The 16,756-nt window shown below is 31.9% G+C and overlaps 1 protein-coding gene across 1 annotated transcript; it reads right to left on the minus strand.

Moving 5' to 3' along the window:
- Positions 1-8,202: 8,202 nt before the first annotated feature.
- On the minus strand, positions 8,203-16,756 carry LOC143541928 (quillaic acid 3-O-glycosyltransferase CSL1-like). Its single transcript, XM_077034613.1, has 8 exons — positions 16,111-16,756; positions 14,056-14,145; positions 12,494-12,610; positions 11,723-11,935; positions 11,411-11,513; positions 10,392-10,570; positions 9,493-9,840; positions 8,203-8,912 (listed from the first exon to the last, which is right to left on the minus strand). The coding sequence occupies exons 1-8, from the start codon at positions 16,741-16,743 to the stop codon at positions 8,358-8,360; spliced, it is 2,238 nt and encodes a 745-aa protein (XP_076890728.1). The 5' UTR covers positions 16,744-16,756; the 3' UTR covers positions 8,203-8,357.

Below are 16,756 nucleotides of genomic sequence, written 5' to 3' on the forward strand. Positions count from 1 at the left end.
GAGAAGAAGATTGATTGGTGGCAGGGCTGTAGATGGCTTCGATAGGGGCAGAGAGAAAGAGATTTCCATTGGGAGGCAAGGATTTTGAAGATATATTGGTTGATTTGTTATTATTATTACATAATTATTTATAGTTTTACTAAGACCGGTTTATGTATTTACATATAAACATGGGCGTAGGTGATTTATATAACGTGTCACAAATCTTGTTTATCGGTTTCGTCTCATTTTGTTTTGTGAAGCGGATGGTAATATAAGGAACTAATTGATGTTTGGTTTAACTATTTTGTATAACCGGTATGATTCACATAATTGTGGAATGACTCATGTTATTTTTTTTTGGAGTTATTGAGTTAGGGTTCGTTTGAGTTATGTGAGTCTCTATTTCGTTTGAGTAATTTGGGCCGAGCCCATGTTTTATATTATGGTATTATTCTTGAGCTTATCCATATTCTATCGAGTTCTACAAAATTATCGGGCCGAGCCGATTAGCAACAATCTTGGCGACTCGGGCCAAGCCCATCGACGTACAGTTCGCTTCGACTGTTCGATCAACATTCCACTCGGTATCTAACGATAAGTTTTCTTAAAAAAAATTCTAGCCCTATTTTTGGGGTTGTTACAATATTGTTATATAAAAATAAAAAAAATTAATGGGTTTTTTAATTGTGTGTTGTTGTTGTTTATTGTGTCATTGTGTAATATGTTGATTCCATTGTGTTTTACGTTTCAAGTCATTGTGTTATACATATTCACCATTGTGTCTTACGTTTTAGGTCATTGTGTTATACGTATTCACCATTGTGTCTTACGTTTTAGGTCATTGTGTTATACGTATTCACCATTGTGTTTTACGTTTCAAGTTATTGTATAACATGTATTGAGCATTGTGTTTTATGTATTAGATAAAAATACACAATGGTGTGCGAAAAGACACAATGACGAAAAAAGACACAATGATAAGCGAAAATACACAATGGTGTGCGAAAAGACACAATGACAAAAAAAAGACACAATGACGAAAAAAGACACAATGATAAGTGAAATGACACAATGGTGTGCGAAAAAAGACACAGTGACGAAAAAAGACACAATGATAAGCGAAAAGACACAATGACGAAAAAAGACACAATGGTGTGCGAAAAGACACAATGACGAAAAAAGACACAATGAGAAGCGAAAAGACACAATGGTGTGCGAAAAAACACAATGACGAAGAAAGACACAATGATAAGCGAAAATACACAATGGTGTGCGAAAAGACACAATGACGAAAAAAGACACAATGGTGTGCGAAAAAAGACACAATGACAAAAAAAATGATAAGCGAAAAGACACAATTACGAAAAAAGACACAATGGTGTGCGAAAAGACACAATGACGAAAAAAGACACAATGATAAGCAAAAGACACAATGGTGTGCGAAAGGACACAATGACGTGATTTTTGTTTTAAATTTTATATAACAAAAATCATACTCATATTAAAGATAAAAAAACGCTTTTATTATGATGATATTTTTTAAAAAAAAAATATCAGACGAAAAAGTTATAAACGTTCTAAAATATTGGGGATATTAACATGTGCCTTGCATTGGAGGAAAATGTGTACAATTATCCATATACCCTTTTTCTTTTGGTCCTTACTTGACACATGTCAATTATTTATGACTTCTCACACTTCTCATTTTTATCACCCTTTGTAGAATAACTTGACCCTAAATATCAATACTTATGAATTATTAATATGGACGGCATTTATCTATAAGAAAGATAAAAAAATATATATATTAGGTATTTATTAGTAAAAATAAATATTTATTTTTAATAGATGTATTCATGGATACAATATTAATTAACAATGAACTATGTTGTTAATTAATTGTAACATAAACACCAGAATCATCAATTGGATAACTTAGCCAAATTTATAACTAAGTGGCTAAGAAAAAGTTTCTTACAAATACTTAACCGTCAAACAAACAAACATATCCAGTATAATCTCACATATAACAAAAACTATTAGAATGATCTAAAGATGGTGACATGAGAGCAAACATTTTCTCAATCTCAAGGCCAGATAATGTAGTGGTTACACTTAGTTGCTAACATTCCAACTCTAAAAAAACTTAGTAAAACTAACCAGAAGCAAAAGAAGCTAGTAAGTATAACATAACATGTGGCAATCTAAATAACATAAGATGTTGCTAAGTGAAACCAGATCATTAACTAAATCATATCTTTCACGTGAAAACCTCATCGGTGGTGCCCTACTTGATGAAATCGGACCTCAAAACACCAAAATTCAGATGAACATGAACTTGTTTCATTTATATTTGAAAAGACAAGTACAAAAACAAACTGCTTATAAGATCTTCATGATTGCATCTCATCTACAACAAACGTTCGCATCCAACAATGCAAAAGCATGACAAAGATGAGAAAAGCGAATAAAGGCCACCAACAATTGGTTTTGACGATGAAATATATATATGTTTGTTGATGAAGAAGACACGGGTTAGGGTGGGTTACGTGGTTAATTAAATGAAAAAGAGATAACTAAACCAATTAACTAAGGTCCTTTGTGTAATTAATTAACTCAACTAAATATTTTAAACTAGGGGTGAACAGAAAAAGAAAAAGAAAAAAAAACAATAACAGAAATAATCGAACCAATTGAACAAACGATGGTTCGGTTATGACTTTCGTGATAACCGATTTTGAATATTTTGAATAATGATTTAATTACAAGTTATATCAACATTTTTTTTACTTTCAACAAGGAAGCCAATTGAGTAGCTAGGAATATTAATTTAACATGTATAGTAGATCCCTGATCCTATTCTACAAAATGTAATAATTATTAATTGATGTAATAAGGTAAGGAGTGTAAAGAGACAGAAAGATGCACATGCTAGTTACAAAATATGTTACTTCACAGTAAACGTCAGAGGATGTTTTATGTTGTGGAAATTAATAATAATTAAAAACACAACTAGGTTTTAGGGTTTTCACCAATCATAAAAAATAACGTGAAGTAGCATCATAATATATACCACCACCGTCACCAGATACATATATATATAACATCCCTATGATAATCACAGTCTACCATCACTTTTTAGTCTTAATTTCATATTTCCCAAGAATTGTGTACTGTTTCATTAATATTAGCAAACATGAACTAATTAACATTGCATATGCAAAACGTACAATTTCATCCCTATAGACGATTAATAAACTTAATTGATGTTATTTCAGACTGTTCGGGTTGAAGAGAAGCATGAAACATATTTTTGGTTGATTTGGAAAGCTCGGAAATCATTACTCTTTAGAATATATATTCGCTCACATTTAAAAATATGAAAACAGACAATTGATGGAACTAAATATATAAATAAACACGTAAATTAGAGAAATCGGTTATGTAGTGATTTATGCATTTTATAATAAATTATGAGAGATTTAAAAATAGCTAAAATTGGAGCAAGATACTTGGATCCGACGACTAGACCAAACTGTACATGATGTTAATTGTTACGTATCCAAGTTATTTCATTTTTACGGTGTGGCCATTTCTGTCTCGTTTTCCTCGGTCATTCGACTAATTCTTAGATCACTTAACACAAGAAAAATCTAGGTGAAACACCACTAAGTAGATGTGGCCTCACGACATCGAACCCTCCAAAGAGCTTTCTATAGGTTTAGCTAGTCTTCATCGTCATTCAAAAGAATAAAGATGCAAACCACGTGTCCACAAGACTTAAACCATCACCCAAACTAACGGAACAAAGTAAAACTTTACAAATATGTCAATCACACACAAAAATAATCTTAGAAAGGTTATTCTAAGAGTAAATAAATATAGTGCTCATATTACCAAGACATATGTTTTGAACTTTTGATTTCCATAGAACTAATATTTAATTTAATAGCAATTGTTAGTGCATAGATGTCAGTAGTTCATATGTATAAAGTCTGTAATCGAGTCTGTAATATTGTTTATGTAATTGTTTGTTTAGAAGCGAAGTTGTTGACAAGTTCGCTTAGGCGAACTTGTTAACCAAGCGAAGTTGTTGACAAGTTCGCCTAGGCGAACTTGTTCAACGAGCGAAGTTATTGACAACTTCGCCTGAGGCGAAGTTGTCGTGTATTTAAGTAGTTAACTGTTTACGGTTTAAGGTGAATCAGTTGGTCAGTTTGTGCTTTGGTTGATCGAGTTCAGTTACGTGTGAGTCTATTGACGTGAGTCTGTAAGCATCTCGGTTTGAGTTATCAATATAACGTGTGGTTGTTCGTATTGTGTGTACGTGTGTTCGTGAGCTAATATTCTACGTCCGTAACGATCTACACAGGGATTCCGCACCTGTGTATATCGGGATATCTCGTGTGATCCGTCCAGGGAACCTACAGCAATATACACAAGTAATGAAAAAATTGCATAGGGAATAGAAATAAGTTTTTTTAAGGAGAGGACTGAAACACCATCTGGATAGATCTGTGGTAGATATGAGCAAAAGGTACCTTAGTCAGGACAAGAATTTCTATTTATAGCAAGTAGTCACCAACTTTAGGGAACTAAATATCTTTACCTCTTCCTCCCTTCCATTTAAACTTCCATATCCTTCATCATAATTCATCACCCTCATCTCACTTTTCCAATATTATTTTCTTACTGTTTTCTTCTTCCCAAAGAGCTAAAATGGAGGAATATGCAAGTTTGAGTACTAAAAGTAACAGGCTGAAAGACTACAACAATGTACTAAAACCAACAAATAAAGAAAGTTTTGGTGAGTTTTCATGGCCTCCAAAGTCTTACACTTGTAGTTTTTGTAAGAGAGAGTTTAGATCTGCTCAAGCACTTGGTGGTCACATGAATGTTCATAGAAGAGAAAAAGCTAAGCTTAGACAAATAAATCCTCAAAGATATCTCTCTTTTTCATCCACAATCTCAATTTCTTGATCAAAACCCTAAACCTAATTTCACAACATGTTTATCTTCAAACACTTCATCATTTCCAACAATGTTCCAACCCTTCACATATTCATGTTGTCTTCCACATGTTTTATGTCTTTCGAAACCCGAAGCAAGAACTCGAAAACCCGATCTAATGGAAGATTCTTCTCATGGAAAGGAGGGCATGATTAATGTCAAGAAGTTGGACATTGGGATGCTTGTGGAGACTAAGTTTGATGATTTGGATTTGGAACTTCGACTTGGGTGCTCTTAGGTTACATTAATTTATGTTGAACAACTTTAAATCCTCAAAGTTCATATGATCTTGTTTAATCTAGAATTTGGTCACTAGCTATATAATCAGTGTTTTGTTGCTTAATCTAGAATATGTTTTGTTATTTGGAGTTCTCACTACAACTTGTAATATTGTCTTTGACATTTGGGTATTGATTGTGATCATGATTAAGGCTTAATATTCAAATTGCTTATTTTTACTGTTTCGATCATAACCTTAATTTCTTGATTTAATCTTGTTGAGTAGTAATGTAATAGTAGGTCTTGTAAGTTTTCTGGTAACATGTTCTTAAGATTTATTTTTTTCTTAGACTCTCATCGATTTGTATATTGTAAAACGTATAAGTTTAATGAGAAATCTCAAAGAAACTTTAACAAAACTAGGCCCAACTCAATTTATTCAACCGTTTAGCATATAATCTATTGATTAATTGCATGTTCACGCCGTTAAAAATTTATATTCATAAGCAAATCAATTTATTTATCTATTTACTAACGATTGTTATATGCCGTCGATGACATTTGTTTTTGGTCAATAAGATTTTCAATTGCACCTAGCTTGTAGACTACACAGAATGATATTTAACTAATTTCATTCAAATAAGATTGATTAAAATTTATACAATGAATTTATATCATCCGGGAAACTTGAAATCGATGAGTTGGTGGTTCATTGGCAAATACAAAGGTTTTAAAATCACCAAGAAAGCTTTTAAAATCACCAAGAGGTTGATTAGGAGATATCGAGTTTAGGTCTTCTAAATAATAGAGACTCTTCATTCAAAAAAAAAATTCAAGAGATTTAAACCCAAGACTTTCCAATGCAAGTCTTAACCCTTTGGTTATATTTAAGGTTTTATCTTTGTCAATAAACCAGAAAACTAGTAATTAATTAGATTCAACTAAATAGATAGTGTAAAACAAATTTATATGTTTCTAGTTGCAATAAATGTAAAAAAACAAAATATTATAAATTTTTAGTTACCAAAATAATGAAAAGCCATTACTCCATGCCACCTTTAGGTGGAGATGAAAACTAGAAAGAAAATGGCAATATGAATTTATGATCGACAAGGAAAGGATTGATAATTGTCGGAATTTAATACTCATATATTCAACACAATAATACTAGCTAGAAAATATTGCCAAAAGCAATAAGTTTACTATAATCTTATGTTTCAAAAATAAAAATAAAAATAAATTAATGACACCTTTCATTTCAGTGCAAACTAAAATTAGTTATTTAAAAAAAATAAAAAAAAATAACCATATCAATGTTTTTGAAAACAAGCATTTAAAACATCATACGAAAAATCACTTCTTAATAGTTCTTTTTTCTTTTGAGTTTTGAGTGTGTAAAAGGGAATGTTTGCCAATATTGGACTGAGTCATTAACAAGTTTGACTGATTAAGATGTAGAATCTAAATCGACCAGCATTTAAAACTTACTCGCAATTCAGAGACTTTATAAACCATTAAAATGTGTCTTTTAAAACAAATAAAACCATGCATCCACTGACACTTTTTTTTATTGGATATTTTTATAGTTTGAGCATGAAATTAGTCTTTGAATGTGACCATCAAAATTTGAAAATGATTCTTTGTCAAAACAAATAAAAGCACATATCAATTCTCTTGAAAAAGTGAGTGAATGACTTTGAATGATTTGCAACCTGAAGACATAATATTTTGCATGCTTCCCAACAATGTGCTGGTGGCTGGGTGTTAAAAGATGATGATGAGCTTTAATTACCTTAAACAGTTTTGGGATGCAGAGCTTCAAGTCTTTCAACTCACATTCTTTCCTTTCCTGGAAAACTCACACACTAACCATTTTGACTCTTCTGAATATGCCCTTCTCTCTAATCATTTCTTTCCTTTTTAACCAGACCAATTTACCCTATACAAATCTATGTTAATCACATCACTTTAACCAAAGTGTTTTACTCTATATCTTCATTTATTTATTTACATAAAATGTAACTTGTGTTTAGAAAATATAATCTTCAAAAAAATTGATTTATATCATTATATGCATATAGGCGTGTAAACAAACTGAATATTCGGTGAACCATTCGGTGAGAAGTACGCTTATTTAATAAACGAACGTACATACACACAAGCTTATGTTCATTTAGTTAAACGATTGAACACATGTCCCGTTTGTGTGTTTATGTTTGCTAATGTTCGTTCATTTAAGTTCATTTATGTTTGCTCGTTACATTCATTTATATATGTTCACTAGTTTGTGCTTGTTTAAGTTTGTTCGTGAACATATTCATTTAATCTTTTTTAGGCACATCACAACTTAGTCTAATGTCAATAAACTTTTAGGTCCAGGGCATTGTTTTTCACATTTACTAATAATTGCTTTTAACTTAGTTATGTTGATGCGTCTATGTTTAGTTATGTTTGTTATTTACGTCCATGAACCGTTTGTTTGCATTATTAACAAGAAAATATAAAAGAGCGCAAACGCACTCATTTTTATAACAAACATAAACAAGAAAACCCCATTCATTTAATTATCCATGTTCGATCGTCACCTAAACCGTATCACTCGGTTTTTTTTTCTGTCTTATAAATTAAAAAAAGAAGGTAAGAAGATTTTTAAAACAATGAAATGAAGATGATTTTAACAATTAAGATGATTATATAGTAATGGTAATACTGAAACTAATAAAATATTACTTTTGTTAAACATGAATTAATTATTGAATAAGTTTGGTTTGTTGTAAAGACTTGATTTAAAACGCACAAAAAAAAACAATCAAGCCATTATGACATTAAATAATCCGTCCATCGAACATGTATATATAATACTACTTATTACTAAAAGTGACTATAAAATGTTTGTAACTTGTGGACGTGTACAATACTACAATGGTCCGGTTTTAACTATTGGGCCTGGGCTTGGGCCAGTCCAGGTACTTACACTTTCAGAGAATGGTTCTAACTTCTACCCATGAGTTCACACTCCACAGCCAAGATACAATATCAATTAATACATGCAATAGGCACAAATAAATACCAATGAATTACATAATGATCAGTATCTTATGAACTTCATAAACATATATATATGCTTATTTTTCTCAAACTAATATCTAATATGTAACAAGGAGTTTTCCAAAAGACAAAACAAAAGCCGAAAATATAACCGAGTAGCAACTTACTATAGGTGCAATCCTTCCTTTATCCTTCCTCAACATCATACCTTCAAGCACCGGATAACCCATCAACGCGATGTAAAACGTGATGAACGTTTGTATGAACATCACACCAACATACTCTTTATGAAACGTTATCCGAATAACCCCAACTACAAATGCTAGAAGATTGAGGGTGACCAAAGAACAAAGGGGGACAAGAAACACACTTGAAGTTTGGAAATTGTATATACCCATTTGATGTAGTTTTACTTCATCTTCATTGTCAACTTTATTTGTTGGTAAAAAATTTGCTTCTTTTACTCCAATTTTTTCCATAATTGCATGAGCGGTTCCATATAAATGACTTGTGATTGCCTTTATCATCCATACTCTTTGATCATGTGTCCATGTTTGGAGTACTAAAGCTCCTGTTGAGTGAATCTCTCTCATGTGTTGTAAATTTGATAATACAAACACATATAGAAACACAAGGAAGAAAGGATCCGTAACCTGCGTAATTAACGAACAATATTATCTTGTGAAACATAACATAGGGGTATTCATTTTTTCGGTTTATTCGATTTGGTTTGGGATTTTATTTGGTTGTAACTTGAAAAGGCGAAAATCGAACCAAATTCGGTAAGGTTTAAACCGATTGAATTAACCAAATTTGAATCCGGTTCGTTTTATGTTTTCGATTGAATAAACCATTTTGTTCACTTTTGGTTTTTTTAATAAATATTTTTATGTATACTCTTTTTACTATTATTTGTAACTGAATTGGGCTAAATGACAAAACTTAAATCATAGGTATATGTTACCCGTCTTATTAGATTTAATTTAACTGATATCAGATTTTGTGAAAGCGAAAATTGAATTACCAATTTGGTTTTGGTTTAAAACCGAACTGAAAATGAACATTTATTTCCGTTTAGTTTGGATTGATTTACTTTAGGTTTGTTTTTGTTTTTTTTTTAATTAAAATATTATGCAGGTTACAAACTATGTTTACGATGGATTTAATCTATTGGGTCTGTAACCTGCATAAGTAACGATAATATTATAGAAATCGAACAAGTAACAATCAAACCTTTGGATATATAGTTATGTGATTGAGCAAGGATAGTAATGGAATGGTGGCTAGAATCCACAAAGATATGCATGCGAGTGGAAATAAAGCCAGCCATGCATAACAAAAGCTTTGAAGAATAGACATTCTTGATGGCCCATAAATAATGGGAGAGAATCTTGATAGACCAACTTCTATCAAACCGGCGGACCATCGTGTGCCTTGAGTCAAAAGATCGTTAAAGTTTGTCGTGCAAGATCCCATAAAAGATGGTCGTGACGGCATATGGTAAATTGAGAACCTATGTTTGCAGTGCATAAGGATGCTTGTGAAGAAGTCTTCAGTCACGGAGAAGTATCTAAAACCAACCTGTAATATTTCATGAATAAGGATGCTGATTAGGGGTTGTTCGTGTTCATTTGGTTAAGTTTAATCGAAAAAAAAAACAAAAAAAAAAACAAAGAAAAGGAACCAACAAGATTACTTAAATGAACGGTTTGTTTATATTCATTCATTTAAGTTTAACCAAACAAACGGAATAACACTGCCCTTTAAAAAAATTGCTTGTTTTGTCCATTCATTTCATTGATAAAGATATATAAATGAATGAACATACATAAAAAAAAATTTATAAAAAGATTCTAAGAATAGTATTATACATATAAAAAAAAAGAGAGAACCAATTTTGAAATACAATGATATTTATTTGCTTATAAATTTGTTCAACCTTAAAAAAAACACTTAGTATTTAATATTTGTATATTATCCATCTAGTACCAAAATTCATGAATGACGTATTAATTTGTGTTCGTTCATTTAACTTAACACAATGACTTACGCAATTTCCGGCCAGTTCATATTAAACTAAGCCACAAACATTGCTATTGTTAAAAAAAACATTCGGATAAGAAAACACTTGCCTCAATGCCCCATTTTGTATCATTCTCATATTCACAAGAGGCTAAATGCTTTGCTTCTTGTAACGATTCATCTAACAAATAGTTCTCACGATCCAGTTTTGCATTGTGTTTCTTATAAAGCGATCGAATGAACTCGTTGGAAGAGCCAAAACTTTGCTTTGCTTCCTTTAAGTTGATATCTACAAAAATCAGAGAAAAGGAGTAATGCTACACATCAACCAGGAATAACTAATGTTACAAATCTAAGAAGGAACAACTTACAAATCATGCATTTTGATTTACAATAATATAAGGGATCAACAGGTAAGGTTTTACTATAATTATTTGAAACTCATAAGTTAAACGTTCTACATTTATGTATTCCTAGAATCCTAGGACACTTTTTAGACCATTGTCAATGCACCGCCTATTAGGTGTCACTAGCTGGTGTGTCGGGGCTATACGAAGGGCCTTTACATTATTTTATTTTTTTATATAATTATTTAATTTGTAAAAATTAGTATGTGAATTGCGTATTACACGTGTTTTTTTATATTTAGCGTTTTTGGTAAATTAAAGATTATATAATGCAGAATCTTGGTTTAAAAAATATATAAAATTACACGGGTATCCAATTAATGTATAATTCCACGTCAGGTGTTGGTGCATCTGGGTTTGGTGTATAGTGTTTGACACGAATAAAAATATTGGTCGTGGTTGATTTGACATAAACCAATTTGAATATTCAAAATCAATGTAAAAAAATATTGATGGTGTGGAAATCTAAAGATTTGTGAGTGTGTTTGTATGATCGGAGATAAAATAAGTGTTTTTAAAGTACGAATGGAAATCTAACTTGGCAACGAATAGGTGCGTTAGAGGGTGTTTTAAGTCGTTTCCGTTGTATTTAACAACACGCGTTTGTAGGTTACGTATTTAGGGCAATGGAGTCTCCATTTTTCAATGATTTTGGTCGATTTCGATCAAGAAGAAAAAATCAATCTTTATCACATGATTTTAAACATATAATTAGTACAAACCTTCTTGAGTTGAGGGTAGCTCATATAATGCTTCTCTTTTTAAGTAATAACAGGTTCCAGACAAACACGGTCCCTTAATCCCATCCATACCGATCCATAGCGTCTGGTTCAATGTCCAATAAGTTTAGTTAGTTAGTTATATAACCAATAAACATATTTTTTTTGGCATTGCAAACGCAATGGATTTAGGGGTTTGGGATTGCTTATATAACCAATAAACATTTTTAATTTTTGCATGTCAAATAAATCCATTATCGGTTTTCATAGGCAATCCCAAACATGTCTAGCACGCTATGACAACAATTCGTTTACCTTAAAGGTGGATCTCAACTGACTATCGTAGATATCATATTTACTGGTGTTATGAAACGTTTGTGGGAATTGGACAAAAGCTAGAGACGAAGATAAGTTTGGGTCAAGATGGTAACACATAGCTTGACGCGCTGAGTTTTTGTCGTTGCAATACATATCACAATCCAAGCCTAGTATATATGGTGAATTGCTTATCAAGATTGACACTCTGAGCTGCAAGTTTATCTTCATCAAGTTAGCTTTAGTTTCAAATGTGTTTATAACTTTATATAAACAAATGAACCTTTTGGATTTGTAAGTGGTTTAGAGATTATTTCTAGTTATTTTAAATGCGGTTGTACAAATAGACAATTTGCTATATACCCTCAAGATAAACTAACCATGTCTTTTTGAGTTCTCGGGTGTGGAAGTCGAACTTGGATAGAGTTTGCTTATCAAACGAGCAAACTTCATCTAACGTATTTTCTATGTAGAGATTCCGTTTAGAGTTACGAGAGTTACTATTAGCTTGAGCTTGTCGCCCAAAGGAGTGAACTCCACGTTTGTCCTTATCCAAGTTCGCTTGAAAGTTGTAACACCGGCTAACTCAAAAAAACTATTGCTAGATTTCACTTAAGTCCGTTCATAGGTGTAGCGAACGGTCTATTTGTACAAATTAACTTTCAGTTAGCATATATATAATTCTCGAATCTCTAAACCACTTGCAAATCCAAAAATTCGTCTATATATGTGTGTGTATATGTGTGCGCGTGTAGAGAAAGATATATATACAAGGACATTGAGGGCTCCAGCCTTAAAGTTATGTGGATGAGAAGGTCTTTTTTCACGAGAAACATAGACAAGAAGAGGCATCTTCCTTTGGTTGTGTGTGCTTTCATCAACCATCACCTGTAAATCATTATGATAGTCATTTCTCTTAATGCTACAAAAAGTTGTGTGATCAATAAATGGATATAATTCGTCTCAAAACCTAAATAATGAAAATAAGAGGGAGATAAATTATCCACATTTTAACAGTTGATCTGTAATAATCTCACTCTACAAAAATTATTGTTGACGGTCCCAACTTTTATATTAATTGTTTTCGTTGGACCTCCGTTATAACAAAAAATAATAATAATAACAGCGTCAATTTTTTTCTAAATTTCAAGCTTATGTTTTTAGGGTTTTTTTTTTACCAAATTGAGGATACGAGTCGATTAATGTAAAATTTACCTCGAAATGGTTGTTCAAATGACGAAACGATGCTTCAATTAGGGAGTTTAAACTTCCAATTAACAAAATCAAGTTGTTTGGACTACCGTTTCGAGAAAAGTTTTAAATCAATCGACTCGTATCTTCATTTCGATCAAAAGCCATAAAACATTAGTTTGTAATTTGGGAAAAAAACTTAATGGTGTTAAGTTTTTTTTTAGCGGAGGTTCAATAAAAACAATTAGTGTGAAAGTTGGAATCGGTGATAGCTATTTTCTAAAATAGGATTATTATTGGTCAACTGTAAAAATATAGAATTATTAAAATCTAACTGGCCTATCATAAAATAATAAATCATATCATATCATAAAACACTAGACGAGTCCCGCGCGGTGCAGCGGGTCTTTGAACTCAGACTCTATTAATCACGTAACAATTATGAGTGTTCATGGTTCGGTTTAAAACCTTGAAACCGTTTAAACTGGTCATCGGCTTGGTTTCACGGCTAGGTTGTTTACTTCAGTCGTCTTTTTACTTCCTTTATCCTTTCAAGTATCATATTTTGATTTAATTGGAATTAATGATACAGTTATATTAATAATCATTTTAAGCAAATTTTATTATCAAAGCTTAAACTCTTAAACCAAATCAGAACCAGACCGTTAATAACAGTTTGGTTTCAATCTTTAATGGTTTAGTTTTCGTTTAAAACAATTAAAACCGGCATTGAACACCCATACGTAACATATTAATTTTTTTCAATTGAAAAAATTATAGTAATATTATATACAAATTAAAAAGAATAAAATACTCGTTTTTATGGTGCAATAATTTTACAAAAATATTAACGTATGAAAAACTTATTGTCGTTTAAAAATCGTGGGTGAGAAGTTTGTTTAAAGTTGAAACTAAAAACATGATATGGTTAAAGATGAGGGGGCAAACTTGTAAATTGAGTGAATTGTGTTTAAAAAACAAGTTTACCCTTAATTACACATGTAATTCATGCTTTAAGTGTTGTAAATTACTTAAAAATGAGTGTCTTAATTTGCCATTGTTTGGGGTAATATATATAGTATAGATATTTACTTTTTCAGACTAATTTATAATAATAATAATAAAAATAAAAGTTGACGTACCTCTATGACAGTAGAATGGTCTTTGTTTGGTATGCAACGTTCGCTTTCTGAAATGTTGGTCACTTTTTGAGCAAACGATTCGTATTCGTTCTACGCCATACATACATCAAAACAAATATGTTTGTCATTTTCATTTAATATTAGACCATTTAATATGTGGACTAAAAGTCTAAAACCAATAACGAAACTCTACACGGTTAAGATATTTTGATACAAGCATTAAAACACTATAAAACGAAAGTGACACACACCAATAAGTTATTATACCATAGGGATGACAAAAGAAGCCAAACTTAATTGGAAAACTCGAAACTTAAATATTTGGACCGAGATACCATGTATAGGATTTTATACGAGATTAGCAAATAAAAAACCATGGGTTGTGGACGAGTATCATGTTAAGTGACACTCGCTTGATTATCCGAACCGGTTAACCATCATCAAAATCATATTTAAATACACTAATATATCATATAATCTTTAAATACAATAAATATATTGTGCGAAATTGTTAAAGTTAATTATTAGAAACACAGTTTAACATTTAATATTTCAAACCTGTTATTTACGTGATTTTAAGACCGGGTTTCAGACTTTCAGGTAATGAGGTTAACAACAAGTACATTTTTTTAACTATATAATAACATAAGCGAGTATACCACTGCAAACCTTATAAATGACGAGTAACAAATATAAAATATCCGTCCACGTAAATGTTTTTAACCCCCCATCCCCACCCCCCGCGCTAGATTTCATTTGAGTTAATAATATTATAGAAAATGTTTATTTTCCTTGACATACTTACTAAATCCAACTAAAATAATAGAATTTATAAAATAATAATTAGTATGATATATAGAACTATAATGAAATTTAAAAGCAACATATTTGTCTTTTCCCTAAACGAAAGAGAAAGTAAAATTGAAGTCCTCCTTTGAAGACCGAAGACTTTAAAAATAAATATCACTAGAATATTCTACATTGATGTGTACTGAGTTACAAGAATGGTCCTGTTAGTATTTAGACTTGACTTCTTTATAATTTAATGATGTGTTTATTTTCTAACACGTATTAAATAATTGTCAAACTCGTTTAAAGTAACGATATTATACTTTTCGGTTAAGTAACAAAATGCTAGGAGTGCTCTAAGACTATGTGTTATGAAGCTCCAACGGGACGTCACTATTGTCCACGTAAGAATCACCAGATGTCAAACGTCAGTATTAGTGGGAGAAGAAAGAGGACGTAGGCAATTGCCCCTTTGAGCGCCATTGAAGTAATGAAAAAAGTGAAGCTCAAAACAATTCTCAGTGCCTCCTTGACAGCCGTTACAAACACAACCAAACTTACGAAATGAAAGAGAAAAAACCTAATGAACCCTAAATTTTGTTTATACATTAATTTAAATAGAAAAAAAGAAGAAAACGAAAAACTATGGTTTATACTTTAAAACAATGTTTTGTATTCAATTTTAGAAAAATTACATTTCTCTTTGTCATCTACAATAGTTCTATAAACAATAGGTGTTTAAACAATGTGTTTAAAGTAATAATCATAGTCTATAGATATTATTTGCTACAAATAACAATAACGATAAAAACTACTTTCCAAAAATAATAATAAGTAGTGTTTTTTTTTTTGTAAATGAAGACATTTTAATGTTTAGACCATCGCACTCTTTAATTTGGAAAGGCTCGTTGTCTCACTTTTATATTATTATAATTGGGCTCAGGCAATCACGTTGGCTTCAGAGTTCGGCTTGGACGTTCCCTCGGGGAACATTACCGACAGCTACCACTTGATAGTAGTAATTGTGCCACCACAAGTGCAAAACTCTCTAGCGTAACACACGGTGGGATGAAAACCCGAGTGAGTTCGGGATCTGAACAAACAACTTCGCAAGACTAGCTTAGTCCAAATTATTCATTGTCAATATCCACCCAACGTGATACAGGTGAAGATCGAACTTGAGTCTCCATTAAAAAACTCAAGCCTTCTACCACTAGACGACGACGTATTGATATTAAAATAAAGAAAGAAAAACACACAAATCACCTTAATCTTATATTTTTCAGCTTCAAACTCATCACTATCCACCACAACTTGATCATGATCATCACACTCTTGTCCATGCAAATAAGCCTTTGGGCAAATAGTAACCACACCATACTTCTTACAAAACGGAACCCATATCTTAGCAAACTTAAAAGCTTCATGCACGGCTTCCAACGTTACCGGACAACCCCCATCATCCGAAAGATAAACCGAAAGCTTATCGGGTGGATAATCCAAAGCCAAGGCGGATATAACCGTGTTCATGACCCCAAGTGGTGGTTCTGCTATTGGATCAGCTGTGCATATAAACACGTCGATGGGTGGGAGGTGTTTGTCGTCTGGTAATCGCTCTGGGAAGACGGTTCGGGTTATTGGTCGCCATAGGAAAGCTTGGCTTAGGAGCCAAATGAAGGTAAGAGTGAGTTCTGAGATGAAGATTAAGATGTGGGGAATAAATGGTTGGTTTTTTGAATGGGAGTTGAATATTGTGAGAATATTTGTAAGTCTATAGTATATGATGAGGGTTATAGCTATGGAGTGGAAGAACATGTATAGTCTATTGATGATTATTGTTGATGTTTTGGGATGGTAGAGATGAAGAGGGTGAGAGGTGGAGTTCATTTGGGGAGTCATGGTTAATTATCCA

This window comes from Bidens hawaiensis, unplaced genomic scaffold, assembly GCF_021521415.1.
Source record: "Bidens hawaiensis isolate Kalapana, Puna unplaced genomic scaffold, B.hawaiensis_p1.1 tig00012724_1, whole genome shotgun sequence".
Classification (NCBI taxonomy): Eukaryota; Viridiplantae; Streptophyta; class Magnoliopsida; order Asterales; family Asteraceae; genus Bidens; species Bidens hawaiensis.